This window comes from Sander vitreus, chromosome 9 (genome assembly GCF_031162955.1).
Source record: "Sander vitreus isolate 19-12246 chromosome 9, sanVit1, whole genome shotgun sequence".
NCBI classification, from domain to species: domain Eukaryota; kingdom Metazoa; phylum Chordata; class Actinopteri; order Perciformes; family Percidae; genus Sander; species Sander vitreus.
Window position 1 is genome coordinate 28,301,970 of NC_135863.1, and position 20,900 is coordinate 28,322,869.

The window sequence follows — 20,900 nt, forward strand, 5'->3', positions numbered from 1 at the left end:
TAGAGGCTTCTTGTCTCAGGTAGATGCAGTAAAACATACATGCATGTGCCTTTCTTGGTACGACAAGTCAAAATGTCTGCTGTGTAAAAAGATCTATAAATCGATTTGAGTGCTCTGATGCTACGTAAGAAAGCTTTTTTGCACACCTCTTTTGTCGGGCAGGTGCGTAGGATATGATCCAAAGTAGCAGATCAAAAGCTTGGACAAGAGTCCCGCACTCTGACCATTACGCAAGCAAGAATTTATTTAGAAAAATACAACGTTTCGGTCTCAGACCTTCGTCAGGTAAAAATGGAAGGAATTTCAGGGTGAAGGGAGAATGACGTGAAAAGTTTGGAAACCATTGGGTTTAGACTATTGCAACACCCTCCTCAGCCTAAAAAGACTGCTCCCAGAATCACAAGAGAAGGCACATTTGGTAACAATACACCTGTTCTAAGGTCTTAGCTTTGTTTTCTGGTTAGCCCCAGAATTGATTATAGGGCTGCAGGATATAAGGAAAATATTGCGATTATTTTGACTGATACTGCGATTGCGATATGATTCATGATATTGGAGGGAATGATGATTTTTGTATCATTTTTTCTCATTATTAATGAAAAATATTAAAATGATTATAGTGTGATTTTTGCAAAAATCTGTACAAGACTTTTTTCTTTAGACTGTAGGATAGGATCTCTGCAGCACTACAATACTTCATTCAGACCATGCTATTTCGATAAAATTGTGATTTATTGTGCACCCCTTATTGATTATACTTCTGTTTTTTATTTTACAATGCCATTTACCACAACAACCGTTTTGTTTCATAATACGGCATTGCATCACAAAGTCTGTCAATCAAGACAAACACAGCAGAGCCAGCCATGTGATCGGAGTTCCACTTTAAATGTACTATCATGCTGTGCGAACTCACCACGCACAAAACAATCAAAAACAAAAAAGGTACCAACCTTAAACTCCAGTTCCATGGCGGTGACACTCTCTCCCGGAGGGATCTGGGTGAGCTTCTGGATGTGGGCGTACAGGTTTCGTGCAGGGACTTCTGTGTTGCCACATGTTGCAGCTTCCAGCAGGGCCTCGTGGATGAATATGTACTGATCCTCTGTTTGCACCATGTAGTTCCTCTGAGCTCGCATACATGTCACATGACCGTAAATGTCCACCGACTTCTCGTGTTTCATCCTCTCCAGCATGGCTTCGATCACAATGAGGCAGCCTGTTCGGCCCACACCGGCACTGACAGAGCACACAGACAAAACATGGTTGACTCAATAGTTTATTGGCATTTGTTGTTACCAGCTGGTATTGTTATCACCTTGTGTGTGTGTGTGTGTGTGTGTGTGTGTGTGTGTGTGTGTGTGTGTGTGTGTGTGTGTGTGTGTCATCATGACAAAATGTGGTCCTTGAGACACCTACTATAGCAGATCTACCACAGAGGCAGTTTTAAAATATTTTGCCAGGTATTAATATTTCTATCTGTCTGTAGAAAGATTTTGTCACTGCGATAGCATCACACGGTGCAAGATGCAGATACAAAACTTTACAGATGTGTAGTTAGTTGAGATCAAAATGAAGGCAGAGTTTGAATATGGGCGGCGGAGGTAGGTGGCAAGGAAGTGCAAAAGGGCCTTGGCCCCCAAACTTTAGGCCTCTGGCTTGATTAGGCATCACGGCTGGTGTAATCCCATTGCAAAATGGCTTCTAGTTGCCTCGGCAACAACTACTCTTTCTGGGGTTCGTATTCTCATAAAATACATATAGGTCAAATCCTGTAGGTGTCACTGTAGGTGTCCATAGTGACCACTGTTTAGCAAAATCAACAAAGACACAGTCAAAGACCATTTATCGAAACCCATCGCCTATTAGTTTGACAAAGATTTAGCCTCTGGGGGGAGTGGCCAATATTTCGGAGTTTCAGCAAGCCGATATCCAGACCAGACTTGGAGTTGGAGTTGAGAGACGAAAAAAAAAGCTAATCAAAGGCTAAACCGTTGCCGGAGGATAGCCGATGGGTTCTTAGATTGCATTTCAGCCAATGCGTTGCGCCTCTCGTTTATCTGCATTCAACCAAAGCCCGCTCAAACGTAATTAGTACTACTCAGGATACAAACGGAAATCCAAACGCAGACGGGCATTGGATATAAGCAATAGATATGAATGGTGCGATGCTGTACATTGGAGATTTGTTGCACAAATGTCTATGTAGCAGCATCTGTCCCTATTCAAAAAGAAACGCTTCAGAAACCAAAATCTTGTCCCGTTGCCTACAGATTCTGCATTCATATGCAGATATCTGTTAGAAGAGATCATTTATTAGTCTACTGTGCTTATATTTAGCTTATAAATTTAGCAACACTTGGTTGCTAGTGAAAGAATCACAACAAAGAAAACGTTAACCATGCCAGACACATGTTGTGTAGAAGACACCAGTGTATTGCCTCAGCGCTTCAATATGGCGAGCCGTGCTAGATTGCGAACATCGCTGACCTCACTACAAAGAAGAAGTGATGTGAAGGTCTGTTAAACAGCAGGGAGGGAGCAATCTGCCTAAAGAAAACTGGACTGGATTTTCAGATCTTTGCCTTTTCTGTTCTTTTGATACGTGTGGTATAAAGCCCCACAGACCAGCTGGGCTACTACACATGAGAACTTTCAAAGATCTCTGGGTATTTCTCGGTTTTGTTTTGACATAATGCAATTACTGATAACATTACTAACCCATGATACTAATTCTATGCACACGCACATTTGATCCAGTTAGTATTATAGGCATACTCACAGGTGTCTGTTGACCGGTCATTTTAAGTTGCTACAGCTATATGGTTGTGGCTTGGTGATGGCGCAGTGGATATGACACATGCCTTTGGAGTGGGACATCTGGGTTCAATTCCCACTGTGATGCATCAACCTATGTGTCTCACTTAACCCATAGTTGCGCCAGAGGCATGTGTCCTCTGACATACATATAGCAATTGTAAGTTGCTTTGGATAAAAGCGTCAGCTAACTGACATGTAACATATGTGTTTTTCAAATGTATCCATTTAAAAAAAAAAAAAAACAGTGTTATACTTATTAACTCACTTTGCAACAGCCTTGCTTTGTAAGTTATTGTGTGCTTGTTTAACATGCTTCCTACTAAAGTCATTTAATCCCTTGCTTTCCTGCTAGTCATCTTCATTTAATAATGCGCCTGTGATTCATAGTGTTGAACTCAGTTGTACACATGAAGGGTTTAAACCCCGCCTACTCTCACAGCAGAAACACACCACATGAGGAAACGCCACGAATAGCCGTGAAGCGTAGATTCCTGCCTGATCGTGCGCCTAGCTGTTCATAACAGACGCCTATTTCTCTGCACTGGTCAAAAGGCAGTCCTTCTCCTCTCCACTCTACAGAACGTCTCTCTCTCTCTCTCTCTCTCTCTCCGCGTGTGTGTGTGTGTGTGTGTGTTAATCTCTCTGTCCCTCCGTCGGTCTCTCTCCGTGTGCCTGATCGCATGTCTCGCTGTAGAGACAGTCAATCTCCATAAACCTGGGTGTTTTATTTTGAAGTTTGTTTTATTTTGTTAAGTATCCGGCTGGTGGCCTTCCTGTATGCGATTACCTGCCTGGCTTAACACATTCGCTCGCAGAAGAAATAGAGGAACGTTCGCTGCAGCATGTGGGCTACACCTCAACACACTTGGCCAATCACTGCGTAATGTGGCCTTGATAGTTGGTTTGCCTGTTTCACAAAGTTAAACTAATTGTTGGACGCCATTGGAAAGGGGATTTCAGACTATGCTAGATGTTCCCGCACACTTTTCTTTGAATCATACTGAGGCCTTTTTGTTGATGTAAAAGCCCTACCGCACCAACCTGGCGTCAACTAGTGCCGACGAAGGCCAACTGTTGCGTCTTGGTAAAAACATTGGACTTGAACACACCACAAAGAGTAGCACGCACGTTCTGCGGCGGTGTGAGAGGAAATAATTGACCGACCGTCTGCCTAGTGTTTTAGGACCTTAAGAGGTAGCTTACCTGCAGTGGACCACCATGGGTCCAGCGTCTGGAGGATTACAGGCCTTGACTCTGCGTAGAAAGGCCAGTGTTGGGGTGGGATACTCAGGCACTCCATGGTCAGGCCAGGCCATAAACTGGAACTGTCGAACCTCTCTTTTCTCACTCGAGCCATTCTGTTAGAGCACACATACACACATTTTGTCATTTATAAAAATGTGATTCGACATACTGAAAAATTCATGATTTATTCATCTGGCTATAAATAGAGACAGATACTCACATCATACTTTGAAAGCCACGCCCCCCCAAAAATCAATGGAAAATCCATTAAACAATGTCCAAACAAATCCATTGATTTGTATTGCGTGAAGGTTCCTCCTAGTCAATTTTGTCTGCTAGCAAACAACTGAAACATGCCTAAAGGCTGCTGTGTGGTGATACAACAACAGGGTAAATAACCCATGTGTTAAGTTTTTATAAGCTCCCAACAACGGATCTTTTATGAAGACAAAAGTGGAAACAGACGTGAGGAATCCGCAGGTAGAATGGACAGTGGGATCCTGACAATAAGCTAACGTTATGTCTGCGTGTGCAGCAAACATTTTGTTACCAAAAATAAATATCAAAATGTTAGTTTTAGCCTAACTGTCTGTAAATTAAGCTAAATGTAACATTGGACATATCGTTGGGTTATGGGTTCTTAACATTGTTGGCAGTGAATAACACCACACAGCAGCTTTTTGCCATTTTTCTCTTGTTTGTTTGCAGGTGGAATTAATGAGGAGGCACCTTCAAAGCAATACAAGTCAATGGAGAGCGGAGAGTTGTTTTCCTCCCCGGTGGGGGCGGGACCTAAATGTGCTCTATCTCTATGTACTGCAGCGAGTGAAAGAGCGCAAGCTGTACCCTGCATGCCTTTTGGCGTTGAACAGTTACTCCTTCCATTTTGGTTAGATGCATCACAGTAACTAATTGATAAATCAATCACAATGAAATGTACTAAAACAAATAGATATGTGACGCAAAAAGACATTTTTTTTTTATTAATCACTCTCAGGAAGCCACAGTATTCACATTTTCCTCACTCAAGTGTATTTGTCTGCGTAAATACAGTGTACATATAGAGTTCCCACCTTATAGAGGGCAAATGTGCGTATGCTGTACGTAGCCAGCTCCACAGTGTCCAGCATGGTCACCTGGATCATCCCATATGTCTCTGTGCCTCGACTGGGCCAGTACTGGTCACATTTCACCTGCACACAAACACACACCAAAGTGTTATTGTTGAAGTTTTAACATAAAGCAGAACATTTGAATATGGCAACCAAGTCAAGAAAATATTGTTATTATGTTTATGGATACATTTTTTGTTTAGTTTTCTGCTTTGTGAGATAAGAGACAGATTCCAAGAATAAAAGGATCAACACTGATGCAGCAGAACCCAACCTTCTTTCTTGTCAAAACCTGGCACCTACATTACGTACAATACAACTTGACTGCTGACAATTTGGTTTGAGGTTTGGATGTGCTATGCTAGGAGCAGCTAATGCCTGGAGCCTCTAGCCTGCAGCAGAGATGAGGATACAGAGGTCTGGTAAACTTCTTTCCACACCTCCAGATTTCTTTCATTTCAAAGTCATTTCAAATGGAACACATTCAACTCATTCCAAGCTCCAGCTTCCGAGTTCCACGGTAAAGGGAACGCACTTTAAGATCCGACACTGACTCAAGTGACATCACTTGAGGACATTTATCAGACTCCACACAGCTCCCTCTGGAGACACGAGAGGCTTTATACAACATTTTTTCACATATGCAAAAGTTCTTCCCAACACCTGTAAACAGACTTCAATGTGTAAAGTCTGTGGAGTCACACTTTAAGTAATAAGTCAAGCTGAGCTCTTGGATAGAGTGTGTTGGGTAGTGTACAGTGGCTTAGGCTGCTGCTTCACAGACCAAATGAGTTTAATCTAGCTCTATTATAGCATCCACTGGTTTCTTAATGAGCTCTTTGGACTTCCCTCTCGAGTTATAGGGTGAGCAAAAGCAATATGATACTCTAGTATAAATACTACATATACTACAAGTAGAAGTTACACATACACTTTGAGAGCGTTGTGATGCAATGCAAAAGGAACATTAAGTGAGACAGAGTTCAAACAAGGTTCTTCAGATTAAAAGGACTTGAGTCATAAAACAAATTGGTCCAACACAACATCTGTTAGTGTTGCTGTTGTTATTCCACTATTGGCTGTGGGATGGACGCAGAGGATGAAGCAGCCTTCATGTGGGGTGGGGTGGGGGGGGGCTTTGGGGGTTGTTTTGCAGGGCCTGCGGCCAAGTACAGGGCCACATGGCCTTTGGTCAAAGTGGTATGAAGAGCCACCACCTGGACTCACACATCACACATGGCTCATTAAGTGTTACAGGCCAACAGAATGTTAACTAGAGAGCTGAGAGACTCAACAACAGCATCAACATTAACCAATGGTTACATTTTCTTGACAAGCTACCTCTTCTTTTCAGTAACTAACTACATTTACTCAAGTAATGTAGCCTACTTAAGTACAAATGTTGAGGTACTTGTACTTTACTTGAGTTTTTTCTTTTCATGCCACTTTCTACTTTTACTCTGCTACATTTCAGATGGAAATATTGTATTTTCTAAGCTACATTCAGACCAAAAAAAGCGATCCGGCGATTTTCCGCAGGGTTTTGCGGCGGGGGGACTGTCACTTAACAAAATAATTTGTGTGACGTCCTGTTTTGTTCTTTAACCCCCCAATGTAACACAAGTAGACTTTATATTTCACAAAACTGTTTTCCGTCAGATCCTTTATAGATCTTGACGTTTCCAACCGCACTTGAAGGCAGCTTTATTTCGATTTGTGAAAAAAGCAGAGGTGGGGGATTGTTTTTTGATCATGCACAACAAAACAAAACATGCAAGAATGAAATCCCCCTTCCAATGCTATGGATGCCACACGGCCAGCCATGCCAAAACACTTATTTATGAACTTCAATATTCAATTGAAAATAATCTCAAACTGAAATAGCACAACGTGGTGTTAACAAAAAACACTATGTGTTCACTATGCAGCGAAAATAAAATACTTTCACCCAGGAAACGCTCGTTCTTTCCTCGGGAGTGTTTTTACCACAATCTTTCTCCTAAACTTAATTTGTCGTTTTGGTGCCTAAACTTAACTGTCATCGCCGCATGATGCTCACTTTTTCTGGCTAAACTCCACTACCACGGCCCCTGAAAGGACCGTCATCCGGCGGTGCCTGTAGCCAGCTCACAGTCACCTATTGGCGGCTAAGCAACTGCCGCTGGTAGCCGGCGTCCCGGAGCTCTGTAGCAGCTAAATACAACCAGCAACTGCTGTTCAGATTTTATCGTTCTATGGCACTATGGACTGTTCACGTTACAGCACTTTACTTAGTTTAACATTTTTTTCATTTCAAAATTCATTTTTTTTTTACAAATATTTCAGCAGAGGCAGGGATATAAAGAAAAGAAAGGGGGAAATACAACGCATCCCCCCCCGGAAATGGCACCGTGGTTGTAGTCACCACGTTGGTATGTGTTGATCAGGGGTGGAGGCAATAATCGTTTATGGTCTGTCGCTGCATTGATGCAGAATCGTCCAAGTCTGCAATCGCGATGCAATAATGCAATGATGCAATGATTCATTTCAACACCCCTACTGTGTATCCTCCTATCCACCTACAAAGACTTCACTTCACCGCCCTCCATGTGTATGTTAAAAGAGTTCGTGATTGCTGTAATCAAGACAGCTTCATAGTGTGACTGCACAGTAAGAAATTGGGGACAGAATCCACAGTCATTACGTGCAAAAATGTATTCAAATGTTCAGCCAAAGCTAATATGAGGCCTTAGCAAGCTAAAATGCCTGCCTGTAGAAACCTTGACAGACCAGCTGATTGACTGTGATTACTGCTCCTGCTGACACCAGTTATCACTGCAGTTCTTATACAAGATTGATTTTTCCATTTCATATAATTCACACTTCGACCTGCTTGTAGCCTGTTGCTATCATTCAAGTGCAGGTTTTCCAGGTGGGTGAGGATTACATCTACAACATGAGAGTGGCTGCTTTAAGGCAGCAGTAGTAACAATAGTTGTTAAGTTGTAGTAGATATTTTATTAATTTTTAATAAGTGGAAAATGTGGCAGCTGTTTGTTTATGGTTTTGTAAATGATCAGCTATAGAAACCAGCACTGCAATGCTGGAACAATACCTGGACCCATGTCTTGGGTCAGACAGTTGGTGCAACATTGATTTAACACAACTAGATACCAATTCTGATACCTAAACTGTAGTGTCGGACGATACCGTGTACCGATCTGATATCAGTGGGTTAAAAAATACACATATACACACACACATATATATATATATATATATATATATATATATATGTACATATATGTATATAGTATATACATATATGATATATATGTACATATATATACATATATATACATATATATATATATATCATATATATATGTATATATATATATATATGCATATATGTATATATATATATATATATATATATAAATATTTTATTTGAACAGCTGTACTATCCCTGTATGGATGTGATATGGTTTCTTTGTTGTACGGCCTGACTCAGGTTAAACTCTTTGTGAAACATGAACAAAAAACAGCGAATGGATGCCAAAGAACTTTTTTTCTATTATCTAGTTTGAAAGACAGTCAGTACGGAAAAATAACATAAATAAACTACTTAATACAGTGCTTGGTATTGGATCGGTGCATTAACTCCAATACTATCCGATACCAGCATTTTAGGCAGAATTGGAGGCTTTTCCGATACTGGTATCGGAACACCTCTAGACACAGAATTATTTTTAGATTTACAGTTGTGTTCAAAATAATAGCAGTCCAACATCACTAACCTCATAAATCAAATTTTTTGGTAGAAGTGATATTTCCACATGGCAAATTATTTACTAGTAAGAAAAAAAACCAACAGACCCAACAGTCATGACATGCATGCTGCTCATTCTGTGTAATTGAATCTGTAATTGACTGGCCAAAGGAGAAATGGCGCAACATTCTGTGGACTGAAAATTGTTCTTTTTGGGTCTAGGGGCCGCAGACAGTTTGTCCGACGACCCCAACACACTGAATTCAAGACAGTAAAGCATGGTGGTGCAAAAATCATGTTATGGGAATGTTTCTCATACTGTGGTGTTGGGCCCATTTATCGCATACCAGGGATCATGGGTCAGTTTCAATACATCAAAATACTTGAAGAGGTCATGTTGCCTTATGCTAAGCTATAAGAGGAAATGCCTTTGAAATGGGTCATTCAACAAGACAATGACCCAAAACACACCAGTAAACGAGCAAAGTCTTGGTTCCAGATGAACAAGATTGATGTTATAGAGTGACCAGCCCAATCCCCAGACCTCAATCCCATAGAAAACTTGTGGGGTGACATCAAAAATGGGTAACACTTTATAATAACCATCATTAATAGATGGTAAATTGATAGTTAATTCATCTTTAGTTAATTGTCATTTAACTGTTAGCAAACAGTAATTTTACTGTTAACAAACAATTAAATTATAATTAATAATGTTTACTAATTATTAGTAGTGCTGTAAATTAACAGTTTATTGTAACACACATTATATCCCTCATTTACTATATTAGGTATCGGTTCATGATTAAAAAATGTTTGTAAACCTTTAAGAAACCATTTTTAAATCATCTATAAACATTACATCGATAGATGGATGAACACTTTGTTGAGGGTTACTAGTTGGTTTGTAAACCGTCTATAAACAGTTTCTGGATGGTTATTATAAAGTTGCAACAGATGACTATAATACCTTGTTAAATAGTTTAATAAATACTTTGTAAACCATCTATAAACATTATTTAGCTAGATAGTTAATACTTGTTACTAGTTACTGGTTAATAGTTGGTTTGTAAACTGTCTGTAAACAGTGGCTGGATGGTTATTATAAAGTTGCAACATATAAAATAATTATATAATGTATATATATATATATATATATACATACATACTTAGCACAAAAAGTAAGGAAATTTGTGTTTGGTAGATTATTTCTCTGTGGTAACAATGCTTTTTGGCAATGAATCTTATACCGTTGGAAAACCTGTTTAGTTCCCTTTCAAATGGTGCCCCATTTGTAAGGAACATGCATTTGTGGGATGAGCAGCAGTGCTGAGTATGTGGGTTGCGCCCACATACTCATAAAATTACAATTATACAATTTGCCAAATCTTCTCTGCCAATGCCAAACAGCTTATTCTGCCATTGACTCGTTTGGTGTTTGGTGGATTGGATGATTGAAGTTTGAAGAAACAAGACATATTGGCAATTGATTCATTTCACAAACAGGAGCCTCAGTAGCGTGTGGAAGAACCATACACAGCCACAACAGCCTGGCACCTCCTCCTCATGCTGGTCACCAGCCTGGTCACACACTGCTGTGGGATGGCATCCCATTCTTCAACCAGCATTTGTCACAAGTCAGCCAACGTGGTTGTGTTGGTCACTCTGGCACGAACAGCACGCCCAAGCTGATCCCACAAGTGTTCAATGGGGTTGAGGTCAGGACTGCTGGCAGGCCATTCCATCCTCTCCACTCCCACATTCTGGAGGTATTCTCTGATAAATCCCGCCCTGTGGGGGCGAGCGTTGTCATCTTGGAGGATAGAGTTCGGTCCCAGACTGTGGAGCTATGGTATAGCCACTGGTTGCAGAATCAGGCACCTGATTGTCAGCACCTGGGGGTACCAGAAGCTCAAAACAAGAGTCAATAGAAACAGCAAAGAAAAGCTGTTTGGCACTGACAGAGACGATTTGGCAAATTTTTCATGGGCGCAACCCACATACTCAGCTCTGCTGCTAATCCCACAAATGCATGTTCCTTACAAATGGGGCACCATTTGTAAGGAACTAAACAGGCTTTTCCAACAGTATATATATAAGATATATATATATATATATATATATATATATATATATATATATATATATAGATAATTATTTTTATATGTTGCAACTTTATAATAACCATGCAGTTTATAGACGGTTTACAAAACAACTAGTAACCCTCAACAAAGTGTTCTCCATGCAACACAGATGTGAAGCAGTTCTCAGAAATAATGGTTATGCAACTAAATATTAGTGCAGTGATTCAAAGTAAAGCAAATCCTTGAGACATTTTTCAGTTTATACAGTAAATGTTTGAGTTTGTAAAGAAAAATGCAAATACTGCTATTTTTTTTTAACAGCCTAATATTCCTTTTTCTTCACTTTCTGTAAAGGTATAACACAAACTTGATCAATTTTGGTCATGTTTTGATTTGGAATTGAATGTGCAGTGTTCCCAATGCATTGATATTATGCAACTAAAAGCTATTCTCAGGATTTTGAGCATTATTCACTTTTTTAAACACACTGCTATTATTTTGAACAATATGCACAATATAAAACTAGTTTTTCACACATGGCCCTTCTCCAAGACAGGGCCCCAAGATAGCTAATAATATAAACCCTGCCTCTTTTTATATTGCATTATATTTTTCATATTGTAATATATTGCTTATATTGTAGTATATTGTCCTTATGGCAAATGCTCCAACAACATTGCAAGTATTCTAATTACGCAAACACTGTTCACCTCGAAAGGTTTTGTTTCCATGAAGGTCTGGGGTCCAGAGGCAGTTGCCCCCTTTTGCCCAGTTTGGAATCCAATCCTGGTGGTGTCAAGTCTGACCAGTTAACACTTGTAATGGTCTTGTTGTTGTTGTTGTTGTAGCATTGTTGCTCCCCAGGGGTATGAACCCAGGGTTTTTACTGCATAGAGGAATTTTAGCCAGCCTCTAAAGGAAAATCACCAGCACCAAAATGATAATTGAGAATAAAAAATAGCAATTCAAATCCTCTCTACATGTGTTTAGGAGTAATTAACCAAACAACAGTTAAACAAGCAGAACATGAACTAAAAATATGAGAGCTAATTTCTGTTTTGTCTCCAGAGTCAGGCTGTACCGGACTCTCCAGGTGATTTATTTAAATGTTAATATTCATTTTTCAGTTTTTGGGGTTTTATTTACTCAAGCATAATATATATCTTTGTTTATCAAATTTTCAGAAATAACAGGTGAATGCATAGACTTCTGTCAAATAAGGTAACACAGACTCTTTGCCTTTGCTGTGTGCGGACTGATCATGCTTACTGTCGTGCGTAGTCCGCCCAGAGGCCCATTCTGAGCCAGGAAAAACCCTGTGAACCCTTTTGATTTTATTGACCCCATGAGCCTTATTTTAGGAGAGACATTACATTATTAACTCCAATACTGGTAAGGATCTAAGAGGCTGATCTTACCGATAGTTATGACCGTGGAATTTTGGATTGAAATTACAGCATTGCTGAGATCAGTGGATTCCCTTGTGGGGGCGAAGCTTGAGCAGTGTTCTAGCAAAGAATGTTACCTGTTAAAGCTTGAGTGAGTGACTTTTTTATATTAATGAACGTCAGTTTCATTCAAGCCATTGCCAAATGAGTTCATACAAAGCTAACTAAGACAATCAGCTCCACACAACTCTCTCTGTATTTCTCAGTATGGCTATGTTTAGAAAATGGTCTCGTACGGCGACTTTCGCGCGCAGAAAATAGAGCGTAGATAATCCTCTTCTGAAGAGTTCATCATGTTTTTTTAATCCTCTGAGTCCTCCTTGGCTACTAGCAACTGCCTGGAGGAGGGGTGGGGGTGGTGCGCGATCACGGAAGCCTTGTATCATGTGGACGCACTGTCAGTTTTGTTGTCATTACATAGAATTCCTCATGGGGGCGACAGACACTACGCACTTTAGCTTTAACAAGACCCACAATTCACCAAGCTCTCAGGATTACATATTTGGTTTGACACCCAAATGAATATCACTGGGCCGTTTTCTGGAATGACTAACAATAGATAATAGAATATATGTATTCTGGGGTGTACCTAACACTAGATCTGGGCAATATGGAGAAAATCAAATATCACCATATTTTTGACCAAATACATCAATGTTGATATTGCGGTGATATTGTAGGGTTGACTATTGGTGCTTTTACAAAATATTAACACAATGAGAGTTTTGATAAATAATCAACAATAATGTGAATACAATGACTAAGTAGGTAAAGGCAAATAATGAAACAGCTACAACAGTCTGGTAAATTCAGACCATATCACCATATTACAATATCCAAAATTGAAGACGATATCTAGCCTCATATATCAATGTCGATATAAATTTAATATATTGCCAAGCCCTACTTAACACTGCTCTGCATTTTTGACGTCTGCTCAAAAAAATGTAAAAGGAGTTTAAAGCTATAGTGCCTAGTTTCTGTCTCATCCATGAGGAATTCTAAGTAATGACAACTAAACTGTCGGTGCATCCACATGATACAAGCCTTCCGTGAGAGAGTTTTGTGGCGCTGATAGTCTTCATTAGCTTTGTATAAACTCATTTGGCAATGGCTTAAATGTAACAGACATTAATATAAAAAAACAGTTACGCACTAAAGCTTTAAAAATTGTCTTCAAAAAGTAATCACATGACTTTTGCATAGCTGTATTGTCTTAGGGAAATGTACACTGTAATGCAATGCCTCATATCAGCAGAAACAGTGGACAAACTGGTTGTGTTTGGTTATCAGTGGCAGCCATTGCCTTGGCCACAGGTTAGATATCATCTAATATATGCTGCACCTCTGCTTGAACCACAGACGGATGTTATTGGCTCTGGCAGAGGGCTGCTGGTCTCTGTCACAAATAATAATGTTTCACTGCTGTGGCACTCAGCTCTGCCCCTTGGTTGTGAAGTTATTAACAGTGTGAAACAGGGCTGCAATCATTACTCACATGACAACTGTCCCTGCCCTGCTAGCACTCATCTGCCACGTGACTGGCTGTGAATGCCTCACACCTCATGTCCACCAGCAGGGTGATGCTGTTGCTGAGCCAAGCTCATCTGCACCACTGGAACTGGTGCACTACAGAGCAGATCAGTTTACTGATGTATGGGACACTCTCATTGTTGCATTTGTGTACCTAGGGCTGGGCAATAATTCAATATGATAATTTACGTCCTATTGTGTTAGAATGGACAGCCCTCATTCTGACAATAGTTGCTCAAAAATGATAACTTGTAGCTGTTAACTTTTTAAATTAGCATCACTGGTCGGCTGACGAGCGAGCGATCCCGGCAGCCACCAGCTGGCTGTCACGTCAGACTGGAGCTTATCAAGTCCGACAACATCGGAGCAAATGTGCAATTGGCCATCAATTTTCGTAAAAATGCCCATATTCGAACTCTGCGGTTGATTTCTCGCATAAAAAAAGTCTCAAAAGTTAATTTAATGGTGAAATAGCAGATGCAAATTGTAAAAAGTTTCCAGTTGTTGGCTGCAGCTACAATGGCAAACTCCCGATCCAGATTCCAGATCGATTGCTTTTCCTTGGGTTCCCGGATATTCACACTGAATTTTAAAGATTACATTTTGCAGCTGAATTTGGTAAATGGATTTTTTTGATGTTGAATTTTGGATTCGGACTTTATGAACTTAGAAAAATAAAAGTGAAAATTAGTCGTTGAAATCACAGATATCGTGATTTCCAATTACGTTGTCTAAATTGATAATAACAAGCACATACTTACTCAAATTCCTCAGAAAATCTGTTACGAAACATTTTGAGGGAATATCATTTGACGAATTGTAGATTTGGTTTAACATCACATCATTTTTGTGCATGCATGTAAACATTGTCAGTACGTAGCTGGCATTTGTTTTCTTTTTTCTCTATAATTTCACTTGAAACTGTTGTACCACATTATTGATTATTAATTATCTAAAATCTCATTGTAAAAAATATTTAGTGGAAGCACCAACTGTCAACTCTACAATAACGTCGCAATATCGATATCGATGTTCTTGTTCAAAAATATCGTGATATCTGACTTTCTCCATATGGCCCAGCACACCCCTATTTGCATTTTGTTATTGTTGTTAGAATGGACAGCCCTCATTCTGACAATAGTTGCTAAAAAATTATAACTTGTATATAACTGTAACTTTTTAAATCAGTAGTTACATCAAGAGTTGCTGATGATGATGATCTATTTTTGTGAGTGTACATGATGTTTCAGTGGATAGAGTAGTGGTTAAGATTAAAGTTAACATTGCCAGCAACTGGGAGACCAGGACTCAAATCCCTGAAGTGATGCTGTAGCAAAATATGTTTAGTACTTTGGATAACAATACGATATTTGCTGAATTCTTATATAATTACCACGGGCCTGCCATCGATATGAGACGATACATGAGCCCATTTGACACAGTTCCATTTATATCAACTCAAAAAAGCAACTTAAAGATGATTGGACAAATGTATTACTGAGCTCTTTCGGACATTTAAATTATAAATATAAAGTGGGATTCTAAAATAAAGGGGTGTCTGACAGACGATATGTATAGATATTTAGAGATTTCACCTTGCATCGATAATATTGGATTGTGGATCATTGAATTGATATATCGATCCAAATCGATGTATCGTTACAACCCCTAATTAATTCCATGCAAAAACAGAGCTTGCTCTATTTATTTATGTCCTCCATTAAAAACATGTTGTGCCTCTCCTTTGATAAATGCACTGTCAACCAAGGCCATTGTCATGAGAGTATTATTTTGATTATTTCTCAACATGAGAGGCTCACCCGTGACTTCTCCTCCAGACGGGTCATCATAATGATGGTGCAGGTCCTCTGCTCCCACACCATCCTCCAGAAGTCACTCAGCGTCTCCGGCAGCGGCCCCTGTGTGGCAATGTAAGCATTCTGCTTCCTGTAGCCATCAATGTAGTTGGCGTTGATGTAGTCGCTACCTGGAACTCCTGCAGGAAGGAACAAGTTGGACAAAGTTAGCAAGCAAATTAATTGCACAATAGGTTTGCTTACCTACAGCTTTATAAATACTATTTAAACAGTTGTAAATTTTTTATTCCCAACTTATAGACATTTTAAACTAGTTGTTCTTATATTATATCCTATTATTATTTCATGTATATTGTATCCTTTTACTTCATGTATATTCTGTATGTGTGATGTGTGTCTGATATTTCTGCAGCTGCAACACCGGAATTTCCCATTTTTTTGGGATCAATAAAAATCTATCTATCTATTTATCTATCTAATAGGGTTGCCAATCAGAAAACAGTGGGGCTTCTTACTAAAATAGGATGAAATACACTTACAGTATATGACAGGGGAAATCAGAAATGAAAGTTTGTCTCATTATATTAGATTGTTTAAACCCCTGTGTTGTCTTCCAGTCGACCATGCGAACAACTATTTTCTGATGTTTTTGATCCTTTTTTTCTACGTTTTACCCTACCACCAGTACATACACCACTAACACCAACTTATTACCACTAGATTGACACCTAGTTTTGGAATCCATGGACAATAAACCTCATATGTAGGAAATCTTACCTAATGTTTTAGTTAAAAAAAGCAGAAATTATCAATTATTCAGACTAATATTAGAGGAACGTGTGTTGGTAGATAATCATAGATGTGTGTATGTCAAAGTTTAGTCAGAATACTGTTTTGAAACCATTTCAATTTGTTTTCAAATGCTATTAAATTGAATAAAACACCCACAATTTAATGAAAGTAGAGATGATTAATTGTACTCACGAAGAGTGTTGTATGGAATCCATCCAATCTATTTTTGGGGTAATTTTTGTAAAACAACAAACATATTGCTGATATCGAAATTTTGAAAATAGGTCAAATTCAACCAAGGGACAACAGGAGGATTAAATAAAGGTCTGGTTCTCTCTGCAGTTGAGGTAAATCAAGGCCCCGACCGCTATGTGAGAATTACATTATGTAAAGTGGCCTCTCTTGAGATGTCTGAGTGTCTCTTACCATCCACAGGTGTGAGGATGACCCTGGAGTGGTCGTAGGCAATAACATTTGCATAGCGGTTCTTTGGCTTGCTGACTTCAAGGTTGGAGTGCTCCCAGGTGAACTGCTGTCCTGGATCGATAGACTGACACACAGAGGAGGGGGGGTAGAGAAAGCAGGTAACCATTTATTACAACAGTGCCTATATTCTTTTCTTTTTTTTTTAAAGCCTGTCAGAGCTTGGAGCGAAGAGTCCAGACCAATAAATGTGACACAATTCATCATCCCTCCCCCAGCCTGCAGCTCTATAATATGAAAAGCCCTGGATGATCTTTAAGCCCCCTGGATACACACAGGGCTGTTTGGACACTCCTAAAATCCCTTTCAGCCATTCACCTACTAGCTCAGGGCCTGGTACTAACAAAGGACAGATTCAGTGAGGAAGGGAAACGCCATTTTCCCAAAGGTTTTGGGACAATAGTCCTTGGATGTATGTTTCCCAGTAGCATACATTAGGTTGAGTGATGGTGGCCCCTTAGCACTATGTCAAGAGTCAACAGATAAGGACTTGTGGTAGATGTTATTTCTCAATACAGCCAAAAGTGACAGGGGATAAAATAGTGATAATTCAGTTGAGATTGGGTCGCTGAATTCAAATGGATTCATGGACTAGCTTTCTTTGGGAAGCACCCTCATGGAGTACAGCTGTGGAGCGGCAAAGGGCGTGAAATATGTCTCGTATCAGAGGGTAGAATTAAACAACCCATATTGTCACCGTCATATGGTTTGGAGGACTTGTTGGGTTATTTACATAGTCATTTTGTAACTATTCTACACTTATTGTTTCTTTGCTTCGATAATTCATACTACTTTTATTTGAGTCTCTTCTCCATAGCTAGAGCAATGCTTTAGTACAACAGACAGCCCAAACTGCAGTTCAAGTTCTTATTTTTTCTCATTTTTTAGGTTTCTACACACAAGAAACATGATGTTAGAAAAGATGGTGAAATACTCTTCTCTTAATAGTTTTTTCTACTTATTTGTTTGTACTCTTGTGAATTAAATCATTGCAGTATGCGAGATGGAAAGCCACGCCTGCGTTCCAGCGATGGTAGAGTGTGTCTTGATAAGAGCTGGACAGGTTTTCACTATGCTGCCTGATGATTGGTGTTGGAGACCGAGCAGTGTGATTAAACACTATCTTTAAACAAAGAGATCTCAGAGAATGTGACCTCTGAGACAAAGGAAACCACATGGCTCACATGCGGCCAGAACGCCCTTTTCAAACAAAGAGAACGCGGCTTCCATGCAACCGTAAAAGCCTACAAATTCACGCTTCCATGAGAAAAGATGGCCGGAGGTCTAAAAACTACAGAGGTTTTAGTTCACACCTACATGTCACCATCAAGAACTCTGATTCCCTATTGGCCCGCTGTCCCATGAGCGTAGCAGGGGTCCGTGCCCAGGTGACCGGGGATATAAATACTCTGGTGACCCTCTTTTCTTGTCACTCACTGCAACACCTCGAGTTGCTGAAGAGGACAAACAATGGTCACTCTCTGCAACGCCAAGTTGTTAAAGAGGACAATCCGTTGCTCTCTATTGCACCCGTGCTAAGTTGGAAGCACAGTCAAACGTTTGTACTCTTAATTAAATAGTTTCATTTTCTGGACGAGTGAACTATTTTGGATCCTGTTGAAATATGTGTGCATCAGTGTTTCATCTCTACAGAAGAGAAAATGAGAAATCGGACAACGTAGACAAGGGTTTTCTTCTTAAGTCGACTGGTTCTTCACTGCCTTTGGAGAGAAATCAGGTTTTTCCCGTGAATCACTGACGAGTGAGACGGATCCGTTTTGTTTACCGTGGAGCATCTATGGTACCAAACAAACGAGAACACACACAGTAAGGAGGCTTAAGTTTGTGGGCAGAGAAATATAGGTGTGTATTATTAATGTCAGTAACTGCTATTGCTGCAACTACTACATTGATATTTTGTGTTTCATACTGTAGCTTATATTGAAACTGTAATGCTACACTGCTGCCTCCCGCCGCGGAGAAGTTGGTTACTGTACAAGCGAGATAATAAACCTTCCGTTCGTCACTCAAACCACAGCAGGTTGAGTAATAAACATTCCCCTTGTTAGACAACTTCTCAGACCCCTGCCATAACATCAAGTTAGATCAGAGTCCTGAGTGAAAGAGATGGTTATTATCACTTCCTTGAAAATCAAGATTCCAAATGTCTTTCTTCCTCTAAAGTGGGCTTTTCTGTCCCCTTTACACACTAACCTAACACACACGCACACACGTACACAGATCAGCTGACGGCCACCCCACAGTCACGTGGTATTGCAAACAAGTTTCACTACCTGCCATCTTGGTAATAAATAGCCTGTTTGTGTATTTCCTCGAGTAACCATTGTGTGCCTTGCGCTAAAACTACAAAGAACCTTAGCCTACTACACACCGAGCCGATAATCGGCCGTTGGACAGTCTGGCGAGGTCAGTGACTCGAGTCTGTTCGGTGTGTTCCGTGCCGTCAGCCTTCATTTTGGCCGATTTGACATGTATAATCGGCGGGGCGGGCACTGCCGGCAGTCAGACTCAAATTACCAATCTGATTGGTAGAGTGCTAACCCGGAAACTGGGAGCGGAATGAGCGTCTCTCAAAATCTGACAAAAGTCTTTTAAACTGACCTTTGTTGATCTGAAATGAAGAGACAGATTCAGCAACTGCACGGCCTGTTTCTCGCTTAAAATGTTTTTGGAAACACGTTTCGGTGAACTATTTTAGTAAAATATGAGATCGTATTCTGAACAAGCCGCTGCGACCGTCTGTCTTTGAATTTCCGGAGAAACCAGACCCACGTGACGCGTTCGTCCAATCAGCTGTCGGTTTTCATTTTTGGGCGACAATACAGATTAGCGCCGCCTGCTGTTATGGAGACGTATTACGCGCACACACACACACACACACACACACACACACACACACACACACACACACACACACACACACCACGTTTGCTTGTTTTTGCCTATGTTGTAGTTGTACCAAGTAAATAGATTTATTGATTGAAGAACTATTGATTGACAATTGATAATTTGGAAGTCAAATAAATTCTATTATACTTTCAAGAGCAGTTGTTTGTGATTATTTGTGTATATGTTGTAATAACAGCTGGTTGAACAGGTCAGTGCTTGAACTTCACCCTTCCTGTTCACTTTGTGAATGTGAGATAAATTAATTAAATGAATTAAGATATGTATTTTCAAAGAGAACACCACCTATGAGACTGTTTTCACAGTACAGTTATTGGTCCCTGATTCCAGGGTGGTGCCCCGTTTTGATTGTTTGTTTAATTTGATAATGTTGTTAATACACATATTCATAACTTTATTAATAAAAACATTTTTGATAAATTGCTAATAATTGAATAACCTTCCTAATCCCCAACATTGGTCTCCCAGCGATTGCTGGCTGTGAATGCAGGCGCAGGTTTAGCTGAATAATGGCATGCTGAGGATTGTTTTTCATGATTGACCTTTCACGCTCCTACTTATCTTGCATCATCTGGAAAACAAACCCAATACACCCGTATTCATACACACACACACACACACACACACACACACATGCACAGGCAAAATGAAGCTGCAACGAGGACTCTAATATCCTGTTCTTCTACTCCTGACTGGCTGGCTGGCTGGCTGGGTGGTGGCTCAGCCCCCCCGGTCTACAACTGATAATAATGAAAATGGAGAATGAGGTTGAATGCACATCTTATTTAACAGCCTGTTAGGTAAGGCTTCCACCACGCTGCAATGACAAACCACTCACATTACTGCTAATGTGCTCCACCGACGCGTAGATCAGTTACCCAGTATGT

The 20,900-nt window shown here is 40.0% G+C and overlaps 1 protein-coding gene across 13 annotated transcripts in view; it reads right to left on the reverse strand.

Annotated features, from left to right (window-relative positions):
- Nucleotides 1-20,900, reverse strand: part of ptprfa (protein tyrosine phosphatase receptor type Fa) — a 300,893-nt gene that overhangs the window by 20,738 nt on the left and 259,255 nt on the right. For all 13 annotated transcript variants that reach the window (XM_078259537.1, XM_078259540.1, XM_078259541.1 and 10 more), the window contains 5 exons: nt 17,029-17,152; nt 15,814-15,989; nt 5,139-5,258; nt 4,024-4,178; nt 954-1,239 (listed from right to left, as the gene is read on the reverse strand). In XM_078259537.1, coding sequence (XP_078115663.1) covers nt 954-1,239; nt 4,024-4,178; nt 5,139-5,258; nt 15,814-15,989; nt 17,029-17,152 — 861 coding nt within the window. The remainder of the gene's footprint in view (nt 1-953; nt 1,240-4,023; nt 4,179-5,138; nt 5,259-15,813; nt 15,990-17,028; nt 17,153-20,900) is intronic.